This window comes from Saccoglossus kowalevskii, chromosome 19 (genome assembly GCF_978046115.1).
Source record: "Saccoglossus kowalevskii chromosome 19, keSacKowa6.1, whole genome shotgun sequence".
Taxonomy (NCBI): Eukaryota; Metazoa; Hemichordata; class Enteropneusta; family Harrimaniidae; genus Saccoglossus; species Saccoglossus kowalevskii.
In genome coordinates this window covers 10363374-10378709 of record NC_140659.1, presented here as the reverse complement: position 1 = coordinate 10378709, position 15336 = coordinate 10363374, and the positions used below count along the sequence as shown (strand labels likewise).

Sequence of the window (15336 nt, the reverse complement as noted above, 5' to 3'; positions counted from 1 at the left end):
GATTGTAACGATCTATCTATAGTAAATGTGCTACTCTGTGAAGCCCACAATATAACCACGTTATATTTGTGCACTTGGAGAGAAATATTGCGCGGTTTTAAGCGTCGTGTTTGCGTTAGATGTCAATATATTCTTCGTACTTGTTGACACGCTTGTTTGCTGCTCGGAGAAAAGTATGTGTTACATGTTCATGTTCTAGCATTAGTGTTATTTAATCACGTTTACTGAACTCTTTTTTTTTATTTCCTTATATACTTAGTTTGAAACAAAAATAAGACTTCTTTCTAATATATAATAACTCGCACAAAACTAAGCCACGTAAATTAACATTAGTTAATCCTACCATTACCTACAAATATAGTTTAAATTTTTGCTCCATCATATTTGGCCGAACGTATCAAAGAATTTCAGTTCACCATGGAACATTTCTAATTTTGCCAATTTTGGTAAGTTTGTAGCGGTGCGTCATTTGCTTGTTTTGGTGTAGGAGTACTTTCTTCGGACAAAAAGCAAAAACATTACAATTGTTATGGTTTACAGCGTGTTCTGTAGCATGGATTCGTCGACCGTTGCTGTTATGTCTGATCCGTTCCTCATCAATTTCATACCCAGACTGGTATTATACGTGCCGCTCAAAGTTGCTGGTCGTTGAGAATCGACCCGTTCACCTGGCGCCCATTTGAAACACGGCAGCCACCGAAGGGCCTTCCTGAAGCCGCGCCGGAATCTGTAAGAGAACAAATGCATTTTTTAGTTATTCAAGCACATACTGAACCCGTTACTGTCATTTCACATATCATTTTTGATTTCGACATTTTTACTAACTTAAGTAAGTCATCATATCCGCCATGTTGTATGAGTACGTCTATACCGTCGCCATTTTGATTGGTAAATTCTCACGTTTGAATTAATTCGAAATCCTGACAAAGGTACAGTTATTGCAGGGTGACGACGGCGAGCATAGATGTGCTTTTGTTGTTAAACTAAAACGCGAAAGAATTAGTCTGTGAGATGGTTAGTGTTCGTATCAGAATGTTTTTTTCTTCTAAGTGCACGTGTTTTGGTCTTACAAATTAGCGTGTCATCGTTCAATTCCATATCCGTTACCAAGAACATTCTCATTGTAAACAACGCGCGTACATATGGTTCTGGGATGTTATTGGTAAGAGCGAGTGGTATCCACGCGTATACGTATTTTTTTTAAGTTATTTAAGATGTCGTAAATTTGGTGAACTGGTCACGTGAATAACATATGATGGACATTTCGGACACTAAGTGCTCATGTGAACAATGTGTATGTTGTAAGGAATGTGCAGAAACATGATGAACTCATAGTAACAAAACCATTTTGTCTGGTATTGAATAATATCGCAAAAGATTGCGAAGCAATTTTAAATCTCAGAGGCACCACCAACGAGGGTATAATAGATAATATATGTCATGCTAGGATTTAGCCGCTGGTGGCACAATACTAAAATGTAGCTCACATTTGCTCTCTATATTGTCAACATGAACAAATGGATGTGTTTGCTCCACCCAAGGCCAGATATGTGAAGATTTAGGTGGTCATGCATGCAATACAAAGTACTAACACGAGTCCAGAGGCATAAGCCGGATTATGGTTGGTTGCTAGGATGCACATACATTCGGGATTAAATGTCACATGCAATGGTCTCAGGCCAAAAAAGGTACATTCAACTTTTAGGATATTTTACAAGAAAACATGTAAATAGAAATGCTGAGAAGTGCTGCGTAAACAGGCAAAGACGATTCAAGAAAGTTAGGTAGAGTGGGTATAATAACTTATTCAAACAATTTTGGGTGGATTTTGGCAGTTGGAATACTGGTATTTGAGTGTGAAAGCAACTTCAGATCAAATTGAAATATTACAGTACGTAACTCGTATGTTAGAAATGAAGCAACTCGTCATAGTCAAGTCGCAAATGACGAATGTTAGCAAAATGGGATAGAGACTTAGTATAATATGCATAGTAATACTACATATGTATTGTATATGCAACTAAATGAAGACAAGTCGTGCTAGAGAAATGAATGGTAAGAATTCTGAAAGAAATGTGCTTAATTAACATATATACTAACTTATATGAACTAATTTCGTCACGTAATATTTTAAAGCCGAGCGTTAGATCGACTACTTCCCCAGAATCTATTTCACTAATACTTCAATAAAGGAGCAGATAACCGATCAGTAAATAGCATTTCAGATACAAACCTAAAACCTCGTGCTCTCCACGGTGTTTTAAAGTAATGCTTTCAAAAAATGGTCATGCAATTTATTCACATTCCATAAGGGGGCATAACACGTGGGACAAAACGACCAACCAGAAACGAGCTTTGCTTTCATACTCGTGACATCATCTTACTTCTAATCGCGGACACGTCATGTACTCGGCTTTTGTATTTCACTTTCGTGTATCCCAACGATTTGTTCCATTCGTCCGAGGTATAGTGTACACACGGAAGCCACTGGAAAACTTTCTTGAATCCTGTTCTAAAGCTATAAATAAATGGAGTAAAGCCTTGGACAGATGATAGTATATGATAAAGAGAGAGTTCGGTTGAATTATACGAAGGAACCAACAACAAAATCATGCCTACTATGAGACATAGCATTACTCGACGGAAAGTTCATCGGAAACACGACCAACATTAACTGTCTTAAGCACGAATAACGCGGTTGTATGAAAAACTGACTTCCTCTTGAACCAACACAAGTCTTTCAATGTATTCTGAGTTTGTGTCGCGCATGATATTTATTATGTGGTAGTCGTTAATGACGTCGATAATCTCCACTACCTGTCGCAATTAAACCTTCAAACACATAGCTTCATATGATAGAGGTAACGACATCGCATAAATATCAGAAGAAATATGATGTGGGTGACAACTTACCTATCGTTCAGCCAACAGTAGATGAACGGATTGTACATTGAATTACTCATTCCCAACCAAAACACAGCCATGTAAATCTCACGGGCATTAGGATGACTGTACAATACATCGCTGTAGCTTCGTCCCAGTAAGAAGTAGATATGAACCGGAAGCCAACAGATTGCAAAGATAACAACGACTAGAATCATCATTTTCACAACCTGTATGCAAAGCGTGTAAACGTCATTACATATCGTACATTATTTTTTGGGTCACTCATATCGACGTCTGTTGCGACGACGAATACTTACATTTGGCTCACATACATGTTGTTATGCTTCAAAATAAATAAAAAAAGATATTTCCAAAAAAATACCTGAATGAATAAATTAGGGTAATGCACAGTGGCAACAACTACTGATACAAGAATCTTGTTCATTGCTGCATCAAGGAAGATCTCCATTTTACCGCAGTTAAACCGTGTTGTGGATTTTTATTAGCGTTCCCTATTTTTTTTTCTCTATAAACTGACAAATGTAGCCACATGACCACTAACACATACTACACTAGCACTGCAGTCATATGAATACCAAATAAAACCCACCGAAAATATTATTTATAGAGCGTTAAAGTTGACAACTGGCAGAACAAAATGGTTTAAAAAGTGCGTATTTATCCACACAACGACAGTCACCAAACTTATGCAGTTATAAAAAGCATATATTACTGTGATTTTACCTTCGTGTCATCTATTCAGTTTAACAATATATTGTCCAAACAAGCATATTTATCAATACAGAGTAAGAAAATAGATTTAATTCAACAATTACACGGTAAGTTTGGATGTCGGCTTTCGTCATGTGAACCAGCATGTCGTGATTGTTTTCAAGCATTGTAAACAAACATTAAAACGATTTGCCATCGGCTGTGTCAACAAAAACCGATAATCCCGATAAATAGATTTAATTCAACAATTACACGGGAAGTTAGGGTGTCGGCCTTCGTCGTGTGAAGTAGCATGTCGTGATTGTTTTCAAGCATTGTAAACAAACACTGAAACGATTTGCTGTGTCAAACACAAAACGATAATTCCGAACGTTTAATCTTTTTATAGCAGAATGAAAGGGTTTGATTCTTATATCAATAGTGTTTTAAACATGCCGACATATTTATACAGAGAGCGAATGGTATTGTGTAAAGACCACCACTAGACATCCCATAGGCGTATGTTAACATTTGTTTCTATACCACTAAATCCACAATATTTTTAGCTAAATGACAATAGGATAGATAGTAATGACATTTCCGTGTGATCATTATTAGTTTTTGTTCGTACATCAGTCATAAAACGATCCACAGTACTGTTTCGTGCAATATCGGGCAATATCAAAGATGGCGCCTGCTAATTTCCATATCACAAACACTGGTTGACGGTTTTTCCTGAACAGACCTTAAAACATCTAAATAATCTGACGTATATATCACTAATTTCAAGAAAATTAAGACACTTTGTACAAATTTAGCGGAATTAATTTTCATGATAATAGGGAATTGTTTTTGTTTGTCTCGTTCCAGTAGCTGGTCAGCCTTATTTACTGTACTAATGAGTGTGTTGCAACTATTCCGCATTCATAATACATATAACTGTAACGTCATAAGGAAGAACATTTCATTCTAACGCCGAAGTTAATGTATACTAACTCTCTTCAGAATTAATGAATCAGTGACGTGTATTCTGTATACATGTTTATTCTCGTTAGTGCAACTGGAACCGAATTAATGTGTGTATTTACATACGTACGTGCGTTTTTATATACAATCTACATTAGTCAGATTGTGTACTTTATCGTGCTCCCATTAGGGTTGATTTGTTGGTATGGTTTGTTGATGTGGTTATTCCGTTGCAACGATCATCTAAAAATAGCTCAATATTATTAGTATACAACAGCTTGCGAGGAACTACTAGCATATGATGGTTGATACCATATGCACTTTGATCTATTCACTTTTTTTACCTTTTTCTACAATATATATATATATATATATATATATATATATATATATAGTACATATGTATTTAGTTGTGGCTTTGAATTATAACCACGACTCTCGATCTATATGTTATGTTATTTCTACAATATACATACCTTTCTTTTTGCCTTTAACTGCTCTCTGTGTCTGTTTGATATCTCCCCAGGTGCCTCGCTGCCCCATAGCTTAATGCCAACTATACTATAAGACACGCCTTGAGCAATCAACGGTAGGAAGTACGTGGCCACCATGAAACTGAAGCTGTACCTATATATATACAAAGGAAAAATGTTCGACGTTGTATTTCTCTTTCTTTCGTGTCCACATCGAAGAAAACAACAGTCGGTGTGTGAACAATTGTTTCATGACCACACTCACCCACACCATGGTCAAAAGTACTTCGGAATTGAGCCAGTGGTGAACACGTCAATGTCTTTAAGTAATATAATACAAAATAAGAGCATTGGGGTACATGGAACATAGCTAATAGTTAGTATTACATATGATCTGTACAGTCGTATTTTAGCATAAAAAACAATAATGAATTCGCTCATTGAACTCACACGTTACACTGGCATTTGCCATCAATTGTATCATTTTATCGAATAAATACTGCATATCCCTAGTAATATCACGTATTTGAATCGGGAGGAATCTGGAAAATACTCAAAATTTCAATTTGCATATGTTTCACAAACCATGAACAGATATTTATTGACTGGCAATACTAAGCGATCGACGTACTATAGTATTTTTCTTGGACATTCTTATTTGAGAGCATACAATCATATATCCTGTACTTTTTCATTTACACTACCAATCTGTCAATCTTTGACTCGTCCTTCATTTGATTGTACTTTTAATGAAAACGTTTAACTAATTATGGAACTCTCTGACTGCAGTCATTTCGTTGCCCTTAAAGGTAATGAGAACAATCACTGCGATAGTATTTTTAAGTCTACACGAGACAAACTACATCGAGATTCAATACTAAATTCTCTAAATAGATATCGCTGCATCATCTTTACACAACTGTGTCGATAAGTCGGTTGAAATGGTTGAAATAAAAAGGCGGGCTCACGCCTCCTCTAATGGTGCAAAGTGTTGTGAATGAAACACACTCTTTTAGTGTCATTCGTATGTTATAATCGCCTCGTCTAGCATATAAAGCTACATTTTATGATCTCTTTATCTTGCCCAAATGGAACCTTTCGCCGTTTTATCAATATATTTTATATTACAGCTGTGAATCCTTGCATAACTTATAATGTACAAAGGGAAATAACCCGAAATGATTAATCAGTGACCTCAGTGCAGTTAAACTAAATCGTTATCATAAAATTATACTATGACCTAACCTGTGTGAAATGCAATTGTATCAAGCAGAAACAAACTTAGTATAATTAATGCCGTGCACTTAATGGATAGCACGAACTATACGTATTTATATTTCGGATCACTGTTATATCACGTGTTATGTTTTATGTTATATCTCTACAGCTAAAAATTAATTAGGGACTATCTTAAGTAATAGATGGGCCATTAAAATCAAAGCTGTGTTTCACAATCTATCTTCAATTATAGATTAAATATAATTAAATTAAAAATGTATTATTTTGTCACTAAGTATTTAGTAAGTATTCATGGGAATATTCAATTTTCCGTTCACTGCGAAATCCCGGAAAGTGTGTGAAATCGAACGTAAAAAAAAAGACAGACAATTGAAAAGTCATAGCGTCCAAGTGGTGTCAAAACATTGCGTGGGATTCGAAAAACGCGGAGCTCTTTCAACTCTTAATAATGTGCTATACGCATTTGTGCTGGTCAATTTGGATGAAGTTAAAATATCTCAACGTCATATTCCTCTCTTAAATACAGGCATTTCGACACTGAACTATATATAAAAGTGAAATTCAAGTTCAAAATCAAAAGCGATTTTTGTGACAGACATTCGACCCGCTCATTTCACGCACTCTACGTGATCTCACAGTGAACTAAAATAATAGAAATAAAACGTATTTAAGAGTAATTCAAAAATATTTGGGAAATTGTATGATGCCGGGGATGCACGGAAATGCACGGATATCATTCATGTTATTTAACTTCTCATTGTGCAGATTCACGTACAAGCATGTTATAATCTCAGCGTCAAAACGTGTATGAATATTTCAAACTTTGTCTTTTCAAGATAATACGATAATATAACTAGTATTTCATTATATCATGCTGTTATAAGAAGACATACCAGAAGTACCAATCTCCATAATTTTCTTGGTCGGGCCATATTGTAGCGCAGACTTTTCGTACGTAAATGGGCGTGTCCGTAATCGCTGGCGGAGGACAAGCTCCAAAGTCAATATTGGTGAATATAAGCCAAGGGAGGGCGATTGCGGCTGACGCAATCCACACGACGGCGATAATCGTTTTAGCGAGGACCTTAGACATCCTCGGTCTCATGGGGTGAACTATCGCGATATATCTGTCTATACTTATAGCCATTAGAGTGATTATACTTGAAGCTACTGTTAATGGTGAGATAAATCGTACGATCTTGCAATAAGCATTTCCAAAATACCAATCGTTTCGCAGAACGTAGGTGAAAGTGAACGAGATATTAAAAATCGCGTTTAGGGCATCGGCGAGAGCTAAGTTAACAATGAAATAGTTGGTTACGGTTCTCATACGGCGATGGGCGAGGACGATCCACATAACAATGCAGTTTCCCACCGCAGCGGTTACAATTATCGAGCCAAAAAGTAAAGTCCATATGAAGGTCTCTATGATCGGCTGCTGGAAATCTTGACATGTTTCGTTCCAATTGTACTCGTAATCGTATTCTACTGATGGTGCGAGTGTGGAAGGAAGAGTGAAGTTCAAACTTGCGATGTACGAGGACAACAATGCCATACTTGCAGATTTGTGCTTGGTGATTCACAATCGGTGTTCGTTGTTGATGAAAAAGACGTGACAGCCCAAATGAATTCTTCTTTTTTATATCTCTTTTCGTTAAATTATTCAGGTCTTAACGTCTTAGAACAATCCGGTTAACTGCCGACTTACGAGGGTCAGACACGAGTTATCACCTTCTCAATCATTACACGCTTTCATCATTTGGCTGCAAAGTTCAGCAATCACGAATACAATTAATAGTCAGTCAGCGGATGCTAGCACTATGAATAGCAACGTGAGTAGAAAATGAACAATTAAAATAAAACGATAGCTAAATAGTATCCTTGTAAAAAAATCAGCTGGTTATCTACTTAAGTCTTTCCTAGACGCTGCAATTTCATACAGGGGAATTCAAAGGCTTCACGATGTGACAGCTGTATCAGACAAATCGAATGGCCCAACTAACGGATATTGACTGTAGGTTATTCGTATCTATGAGAATGAAAAAAAATACAATGTTGTGAGCAGAACGGTAATGGCTTACATGTTCCTATACATGACACATACACACAATAACTGGATACGGCTGGACTATATTGAAATACAATGCTAACTTCAATTCGTGGGAATATTGACGAATTTCGATCGACAGAATAGGTTTTGCTCTCAATGTCATGGTATTGAGTGTATTTGGTATATCACATGCATATTATTACGACGATGAAGACAACTATTGGATTAACAAACAAGCAATACCCATAGTGAAATGAAAATAGAACACGCAAATGAAAATAGAACACACATTGGAAGTATAACTTTAGCAGTGTCGCAAGAGACCAGTAGATAATTTCAACACTGAGACACATCCATATGTTTAGCTACACCGCAGCACAGTCCTGGTGTTAGAAACTTGTAAGTTACTTTTTGCGAGTAAGAATTACAAGTTTTGATTCAACGGATTCCACGGAGGTCATATGTATGAACAATGTCCTCGGTAAGCCGCTACACAAGTAACAAACCCGCGAGTGTTATAGCTATTGACACATAAACATGAAAATAATGTGCACCCTCGAAGTATTACGATGTGTTTTATGGCAAACACTAATAATTAAAATACGGATTTGCAGCATTTACAGTGGAACATAGCCAAGAGACAAAGTCCTTGTGCACATTCGTTTACAAACAAACAATCAGCATTAAATGAGTTCATATGTGAAGTTATTGTTTCAACTAAGGCATTGTTATTGCCTCAATTATGAAAAAAACGCATTTCACTCATTATAACAAAATATGTAACTTATCATGATCAATCGCATGGACAAATTATAATAAAATACGTGTCTACATTTCCCTATGTGGTCAAATGTGCTATTATATCACCGTACATTATGTTCACACGTTATTATACTAAAAAGTATTACAATATATTAACATACTCACTAAGAATATACATATTTTACAGTATTAATAATTCGTGACATATTAAATAATCTTTTTATTTCGTGTGCGTGAATGCTCCTTAAAACAAAATGCACAATATATAAGTTTGCCTGATGATTCGTGCTATTTTAAAACTTAAAATCCTTTTGATGACTTCATTGATTCCTGGAATGTTCACAATGCAACAGCTGCACTACACAATGCTGTACACCAGACGTATTGCGGAATTATCAAATGTCATTGCTCTCTATGTCATTCATGTATTCAAGTAAATGTGTGTGGTAACACACTTTTTCCTCAAAAGCTGGCTGATCTCTTATTTTTCCATTGTTGTGTTCTTGTCATAAGTTCAATAAATACGATCAGTATATACGCATATATACTAAAACACGTTTAATTTTTGCAGCCAGGAAGTTGCATGATTTGTTCTTTAAATGGCATTCGTAAAGACATTATTTCGACATTATTATTTAAGTCACAGACAGTCTGGTTTGCAGAAATTTCGTGATTTTTTTTCTAGGTTTGTCTTGTTTGAATTTATTCCACCACGTTTATCAATTATTGATTAAGGTATGAAAGAACATGAAAGGTTTGAAAGACATGACGTATTTGGTAATTATTACATGTAGCTTCTGTAAAACGTCTCAAGTGGTTATCGATGTTGTGAAATTATTTAATTATGTCGACACTGTATATGCCTACTTAAGATGTATTTTATTGATTGACACAGAGTGACACTGAATAATTAAAACAAGTATCATCACCATATGATCATATATGGTCATACTTGTAAGTGTTACTGGATCTAAAAAGGGGCCCGGAACATGCATAAATATTAAACGTGAAAAAACAAACTTGTTAAAGAGCAACCCGCTACTTAAACATAAACGTATACAAGTGGCATTTACTCATCATCTATGCCTGTTTTAAGACGAGCGCGAGAATACAAAAACAAATAAGAGACCTTCCATGGCAAACAGTATTTTTCCACGGTGTTTGTTTCATCACATTTTCAATTTTAAAATCATATTGCTTTTTTGTACTTGCAAGTAAATATAAACATTGCTGAGAGTTTAATAGTAGCGTTCACGCACTTTTTAAGCACGGACTAAAAACGCTAAGTACGGTTTAAATCTGGCCCGGGTTAACGACCCCGTCCAGATTTTTAGCATTGTATTCGATGTTCATTTGAAAGACGTACTTTTATATTCATAACTATTCATTTCGGTATGTCATTTCCGACATAATTATCAACGCGAAAACACGAAGAGATATTGTTCTCGAGAAAAAAGGAACTGACTGTGATGCTCTGTGCTACTTACTGATATTCCGCAATCTGCATTTTCTGAATGAGCTTCAGTATTGTTTTCATGACCGGAGAACTAACACGTATATCTACCAAGTTACTTTACTAAGTAATCATAGTTAAAATGACTGAAAATTGTTTAATTCATCTAACAAGTTTGGACGTTCCTTTGCCCGTGCGTGAACGCAATTGGGTGTATACGATATGCAAACATATTAGAGTATCCTAAATACAAGTCCGTAATTTGTGTAGTGTGAATACTAACTACCCAGACGTGAATTAAATTATTCGAATGTTAATGAATAAATAAATTATAATTACTATATTGTGTTTGCAGTTCTGAAGTTACTTTTACATGTTTAATGATTAGACATTATATGGTGACACAGTATTTGAAACGCCTTTTATACTCTCCACAAAAAATGAGCCTTTAAGACGATGTTAATACAACTAGTACCGCTTACATTATAATATGTGACTCTTTTACGTAACCATCAGACACAGTCTGATATGCTGTGTTGCTCATGATACAATTATGGAATATATCCAACAGTTGTTATTTTGGATCTTTGACATTGTGTGGTTGTCAAATACTTCATTGAATAATACTAATAAAAAGTATATTGAGCTAGTACTCAATAAGAATAATAAGTGCCAGTGAAGATGAGCAGTATGCGCAAATATAGACTAATGGAAAATGTATCAAATTAATTTTGTTTTCACGTAAGTTTAGTGTATCATCATGCGCGTGAAAGTAAATGACACCAGGAAATACTGAACACATTCGCCCATTTTTGTAATCAACGAAATTTTATTCATTAATTTGTTCAATGACATCGTCTGTGAACTTTGATACACTTAAGGAAGTACAGATTATACTCAATCTTCTGAGGTCTGACTTTTTAATATCTCGTGGGACACAACTTCTTATAGAGAGCAATTTACTTTGTTATCATTGAAGACAATCGTTAGAAGCATTCGCCGCGTAACTCAACTACAGCTTTTGGAATAGTGACCACGATGCATTGTCAGAGTGAGTTTCACGCCTCGTGATTTGGCTGGGCTAGTGGAACAGAGGCGATTTAAAATTTGAGTCAGATTCGTGGTACAGTGCACATATTTGATTTACAAGATATGTAACTCAATACATCTTTAATGCCCTCAATACAAATATGTGAATAAAATATTGATTTCTTAAAAATACAGACTAACTTGGCGGTTTTAGAAAATGAAAAGTTGATTTAGAACACATTTTTGGGCCCTTTGAAAATTTAGTTTAATTCACTAGGCTTGCTACAAGTAGATTTTTTTTTAATGAAAGAATTAGTAATCGGTAATTGTGTTAATCATTTGCAAGTTCATAAGGAATCACACAACAACACAAACTAGCCGGCTTTCAACATATATTTCATTAATACTTATATTCAAGCCGTCCTGTAGGTGCTAGTTAAAACTGTGTGTGTTTTTCATATTGCTGTTTGTTTTACTTGTCTCATGCCATAAATACAAAATCGTCAATGCAACACATAAGACGAAGTAAAGCCATAACACAATATATTTAACATAGTTTCAAACAACAAGACGTGGATTACGGAGATGGTGTGTATCAAATTGCAAGTGCAAGTTCTGACAAGATTACGTGACAGGGCTGTGTGGCTATCTCTCTACCAAATGCCAATTTAATGTGCTATCCTGGCGTCAACCAGGCCCGATCGAACACAAGCACATCTGTACTTTAACCTAGGGGTCGCCAAAGTCGCATTCGTTATTGAATGAATTAAGCTTATGGCAATTTCACCCAGGGTAGAAGGTTCACTTTTCAACCACACGTAGGATTTGAACTCCGTTCTAATGAACATTAATCCGATGCAATAACTACAATGATATATGAATATTAAACACGAAAATCATTTCACAACTGACCAATGTTATAGTACCTTGTGCTGCCCATAAGCCTTTCACGCATTGACGATGAAACAGACTATTTGAAGTGACATTCACATACTAAGACGGCTAAATCAAATAACATGAACTAACAATCAACCCCTATCCAGTTAAATCTAGTACACTGAAAGCCATATGGTTAAAGCTAATATTATAAGTACCTTATTCATAAAGAATATTCGCATTAACCACAATGTTTTGAAAGAAATCTAATTAGCATATTGATAAAATTGATTTTTACTATTTCGTCTGTCTGTCATTCCATCAAGAAAATATAATCGTTTCGGGTAAGCTACACGGGAATGCGACTTATAATGTTAATGATGTCCAATTTACCGCTTCCATAGCAATGAATACACCACGTGACTAGCTACAGCCAACCGCAACTTTCGTTGTGTGTTTTTAATACTGATCATAAGTACATAATTAGTAATAAAAAAATGCTTTATAAATGCTTTTAATTTTGTCAGTAAAAAGCAGTACCAAATGGCACTCACATTCAATCACCGTTGCCTTCAAAGTTGCTATGCGCCATTGCTATTTGAAAGGAAAGAAAGAGATAAAAGTCCTGGCAAGCGCATTTGATAAAATGTGCTTTGTCCTAACTGTTTCAATATAACTTGCAACACCAAAGAGAAAAGTATTTATTTATTTATTTATTTATTTATTTATTTATTTATTTGTTCTCGGCGAACAATTACAACATTGAATGCCTGTGTCGTGTCCTCTGATTTGTGTAGATGCATTTTACAAGTGGTGACAGTACTCATAGTGCATGTTGCCACAGAAACCTATGCAATGAATGTTTCGATTTGTGTGGAGGTATATGTTATGTTACCATATACAATATAATATATCTATTGACACAGAAATCTGACAGATTGTAATGCATTCTACACCTCCGACACAAGTTAGTTCAAATAGTTCAAATTATATTTGTAGCTGCGTGTTCACATTTAAGCCAAGACAATTAACGTAGGTGAACGCTTATCATTTTTATTAACGTTTTTTTTTTGTTTGTGTGCCATTTGTTTAAAATTACTAGTGAAGAAAGGTCGACGATTGACTTGCAAACAATTAGGATCTTTCACGGGGCGAATCTACAATGTAAATAAGCGAAAACAGAATGCCTGTATATCAGCAGGATGCCACGCTATAGCTTTAAGTGTGAGAAAAAAACACGTCAAGTGAATAGATATCAACATGGACAATTGAGCTAAAATGGAGTTAGTGGTGAATATAATGTGGACGATTACTCCACTTGACGACCTCTATCGGCGTTGCCAGGTAACATTTATACGGGAAAAACGTGTTATTTTCGATGATATGCTATTAGGGTTATAATAAACAATCAATATAATTGTTGTTTTTAGTGAAAAAAAATATTCGATGAATAGAGTATTATATTATCTACATTTGAGTTGTTTTTTGCAATTGTATGCGCAACGAACGATTGGTTATTATATTTATGTTTGTACATAGTTGTTTGTATATTAATATATGTGTTTTTACTTGATATGGATTTGGTGACTAGTTGTTCGGATTATAGTTCTGCGTTTGAATACATAACACGCAATGGCATTTTAAATATATAACGCGTGTATTCACTATCCTGAGACTTCCAGTGACCTTAAGGTTCGATACTGAAATAATAATAACAGTATCCGTGCTCACTCGTTAAAGTTCTTTCAAAACAGCAGTTGACAAATGGAAACAACATACCGGACCTTCGATCGTTAAGCAATCAACAAGAACAGAACAATTAAATGTCACAACAAAGTAAAATCACTAAGAGTAGGATATATGAACGCCATGGTATACATGAAGTAAAGACAAGTGTTTCGCCACACGCCATGGCAGAGTTCTACAGAGAAAGTCACACATCACAAACGACTGACAAACAACGCATTAGCACAAAAAGCAGTATGCACTAAAGGATGTCGAATGAATAAATACAAGTACAAATATGCGAACCTCATAGTATAACTGAAGTGGTGTCATGTGTTTCGAAAATAATAGCACATTCTGCTCCTCAGGTTACACCCGTCATGAAATACACGCATAATGCCGTCCAGGTGTGATAGTCGCCCTTCATTGAAATATATACAATGTAATATTTAGTGTGTTTTTTTCAAATTCCGCTGTGCATATATTTAGATTTCCAAATCAAAAAACGCTGTCAATTGTAGACATGATGTATAGAGATATTAGTAAATACTTTTCTTCACTTTGTAAATTGACTAAGCCTTGGATAATTTCAATAGAGATTCAAAATTAAACGGAGTGACAAACCAAATATAACTTACCGACACTAACAATATTGAAGACCATCGCCCACCAAACACGTCGGAGCATAATGTGGTTGCGAAACACCACTTTAGCTCTTGCAAATCGAAGAATCTTTCCCTATCCTGCAGCTCAAGTGAAGCTTCTACATGACTCGCCAAGCAAGAAGTGATGCGATGCCTGCAGGCTGGCTCATTAAATATTCTAATCGTACCTGTTACACATCCCATGGGAGAACACGCATACCCAGATCTTGTTTAACGCAACAAAGTCAGTATGTCTCCCTAAGCGCTACTTAAAAACATTTGTGATTCGTGACGTAGGTGTCTATCTTAATCACATCCAATGTATGCAAACAATGACGATTGAGCAATCGTGGGTACATTCACAAACTGCGCATAATAGCTTCGTGTGTTTGGGTGGGGGGGGGGGCAATATGTACTGTTATACAGCGCATACAGTCGATTGAAATTTTAGTGATAGGAAGTCACGGCAACACGATTGGATTTCACATGGGAGTTTATGTAAGCTTTCCAGGGTATATGGTT

The 15336-nt window shown here is 35.6% G+C and overlaps 1 protein-coding gene and 1 long non-coding RNA gene across 3 annotated transcripts; both read right to left on the bottom strand.

Annotated features, from left to right (window-relative positions):
* Positions 1 to 220: 220 nt before the first annotated feature.
* Positions 221 to 7918, bottom strand: LOC100371213 (tachykinin-like peptides receptor 99D). Of its 2 annotated transcripts, XM_085493579.1 has the most exons (5): positions 7169 to 7918; positions 5040 to 5190; positions 2914 to 3113; positions 2385 to 2518; positions 525 to 727 (listed from the first exon to the last, which is right to left on the bottom strand). In XM_085493579.1, the coding sequence occupies exons 1-5, from the start codon at positions 7828 to 7830 to the stop codon at positions 633 to 635; spliced, it is 1242 nt and encodes a 413-aa protein (XP_085349705.1). In that variant the 5' UTR covers positions 7831 to 7918; the 3' UTR covers positions 525 to 632. The 2 variants fall into 2 exon arrangements, with proteins under 2 accessions (XP_085349706.1, XP_085349705.1); XM_085493580.1 differs by lacking the exon at positions 2385 to 2518 and having other exon boundaries at positions 221 to 727.
* Positions 7919 to 7923: 5 nt separating this feature from the next.
* LOC146730261 (uncharacterized) lies at positions 7924 to 15031 on the bottom strand. Its single transcript, XR_014927397.1, has 2 exons — positions 14809 to 15031; positions 7924 to 8304 (listed from the first exon to the last, which is right to left on the bottom strand). It is a non-coding gene; the product is annotated as an uncharacterized LOC146730261 (long non-coding RNA).
* Positions 15032 to 15336: the final 305 nt, after the last annotated feature.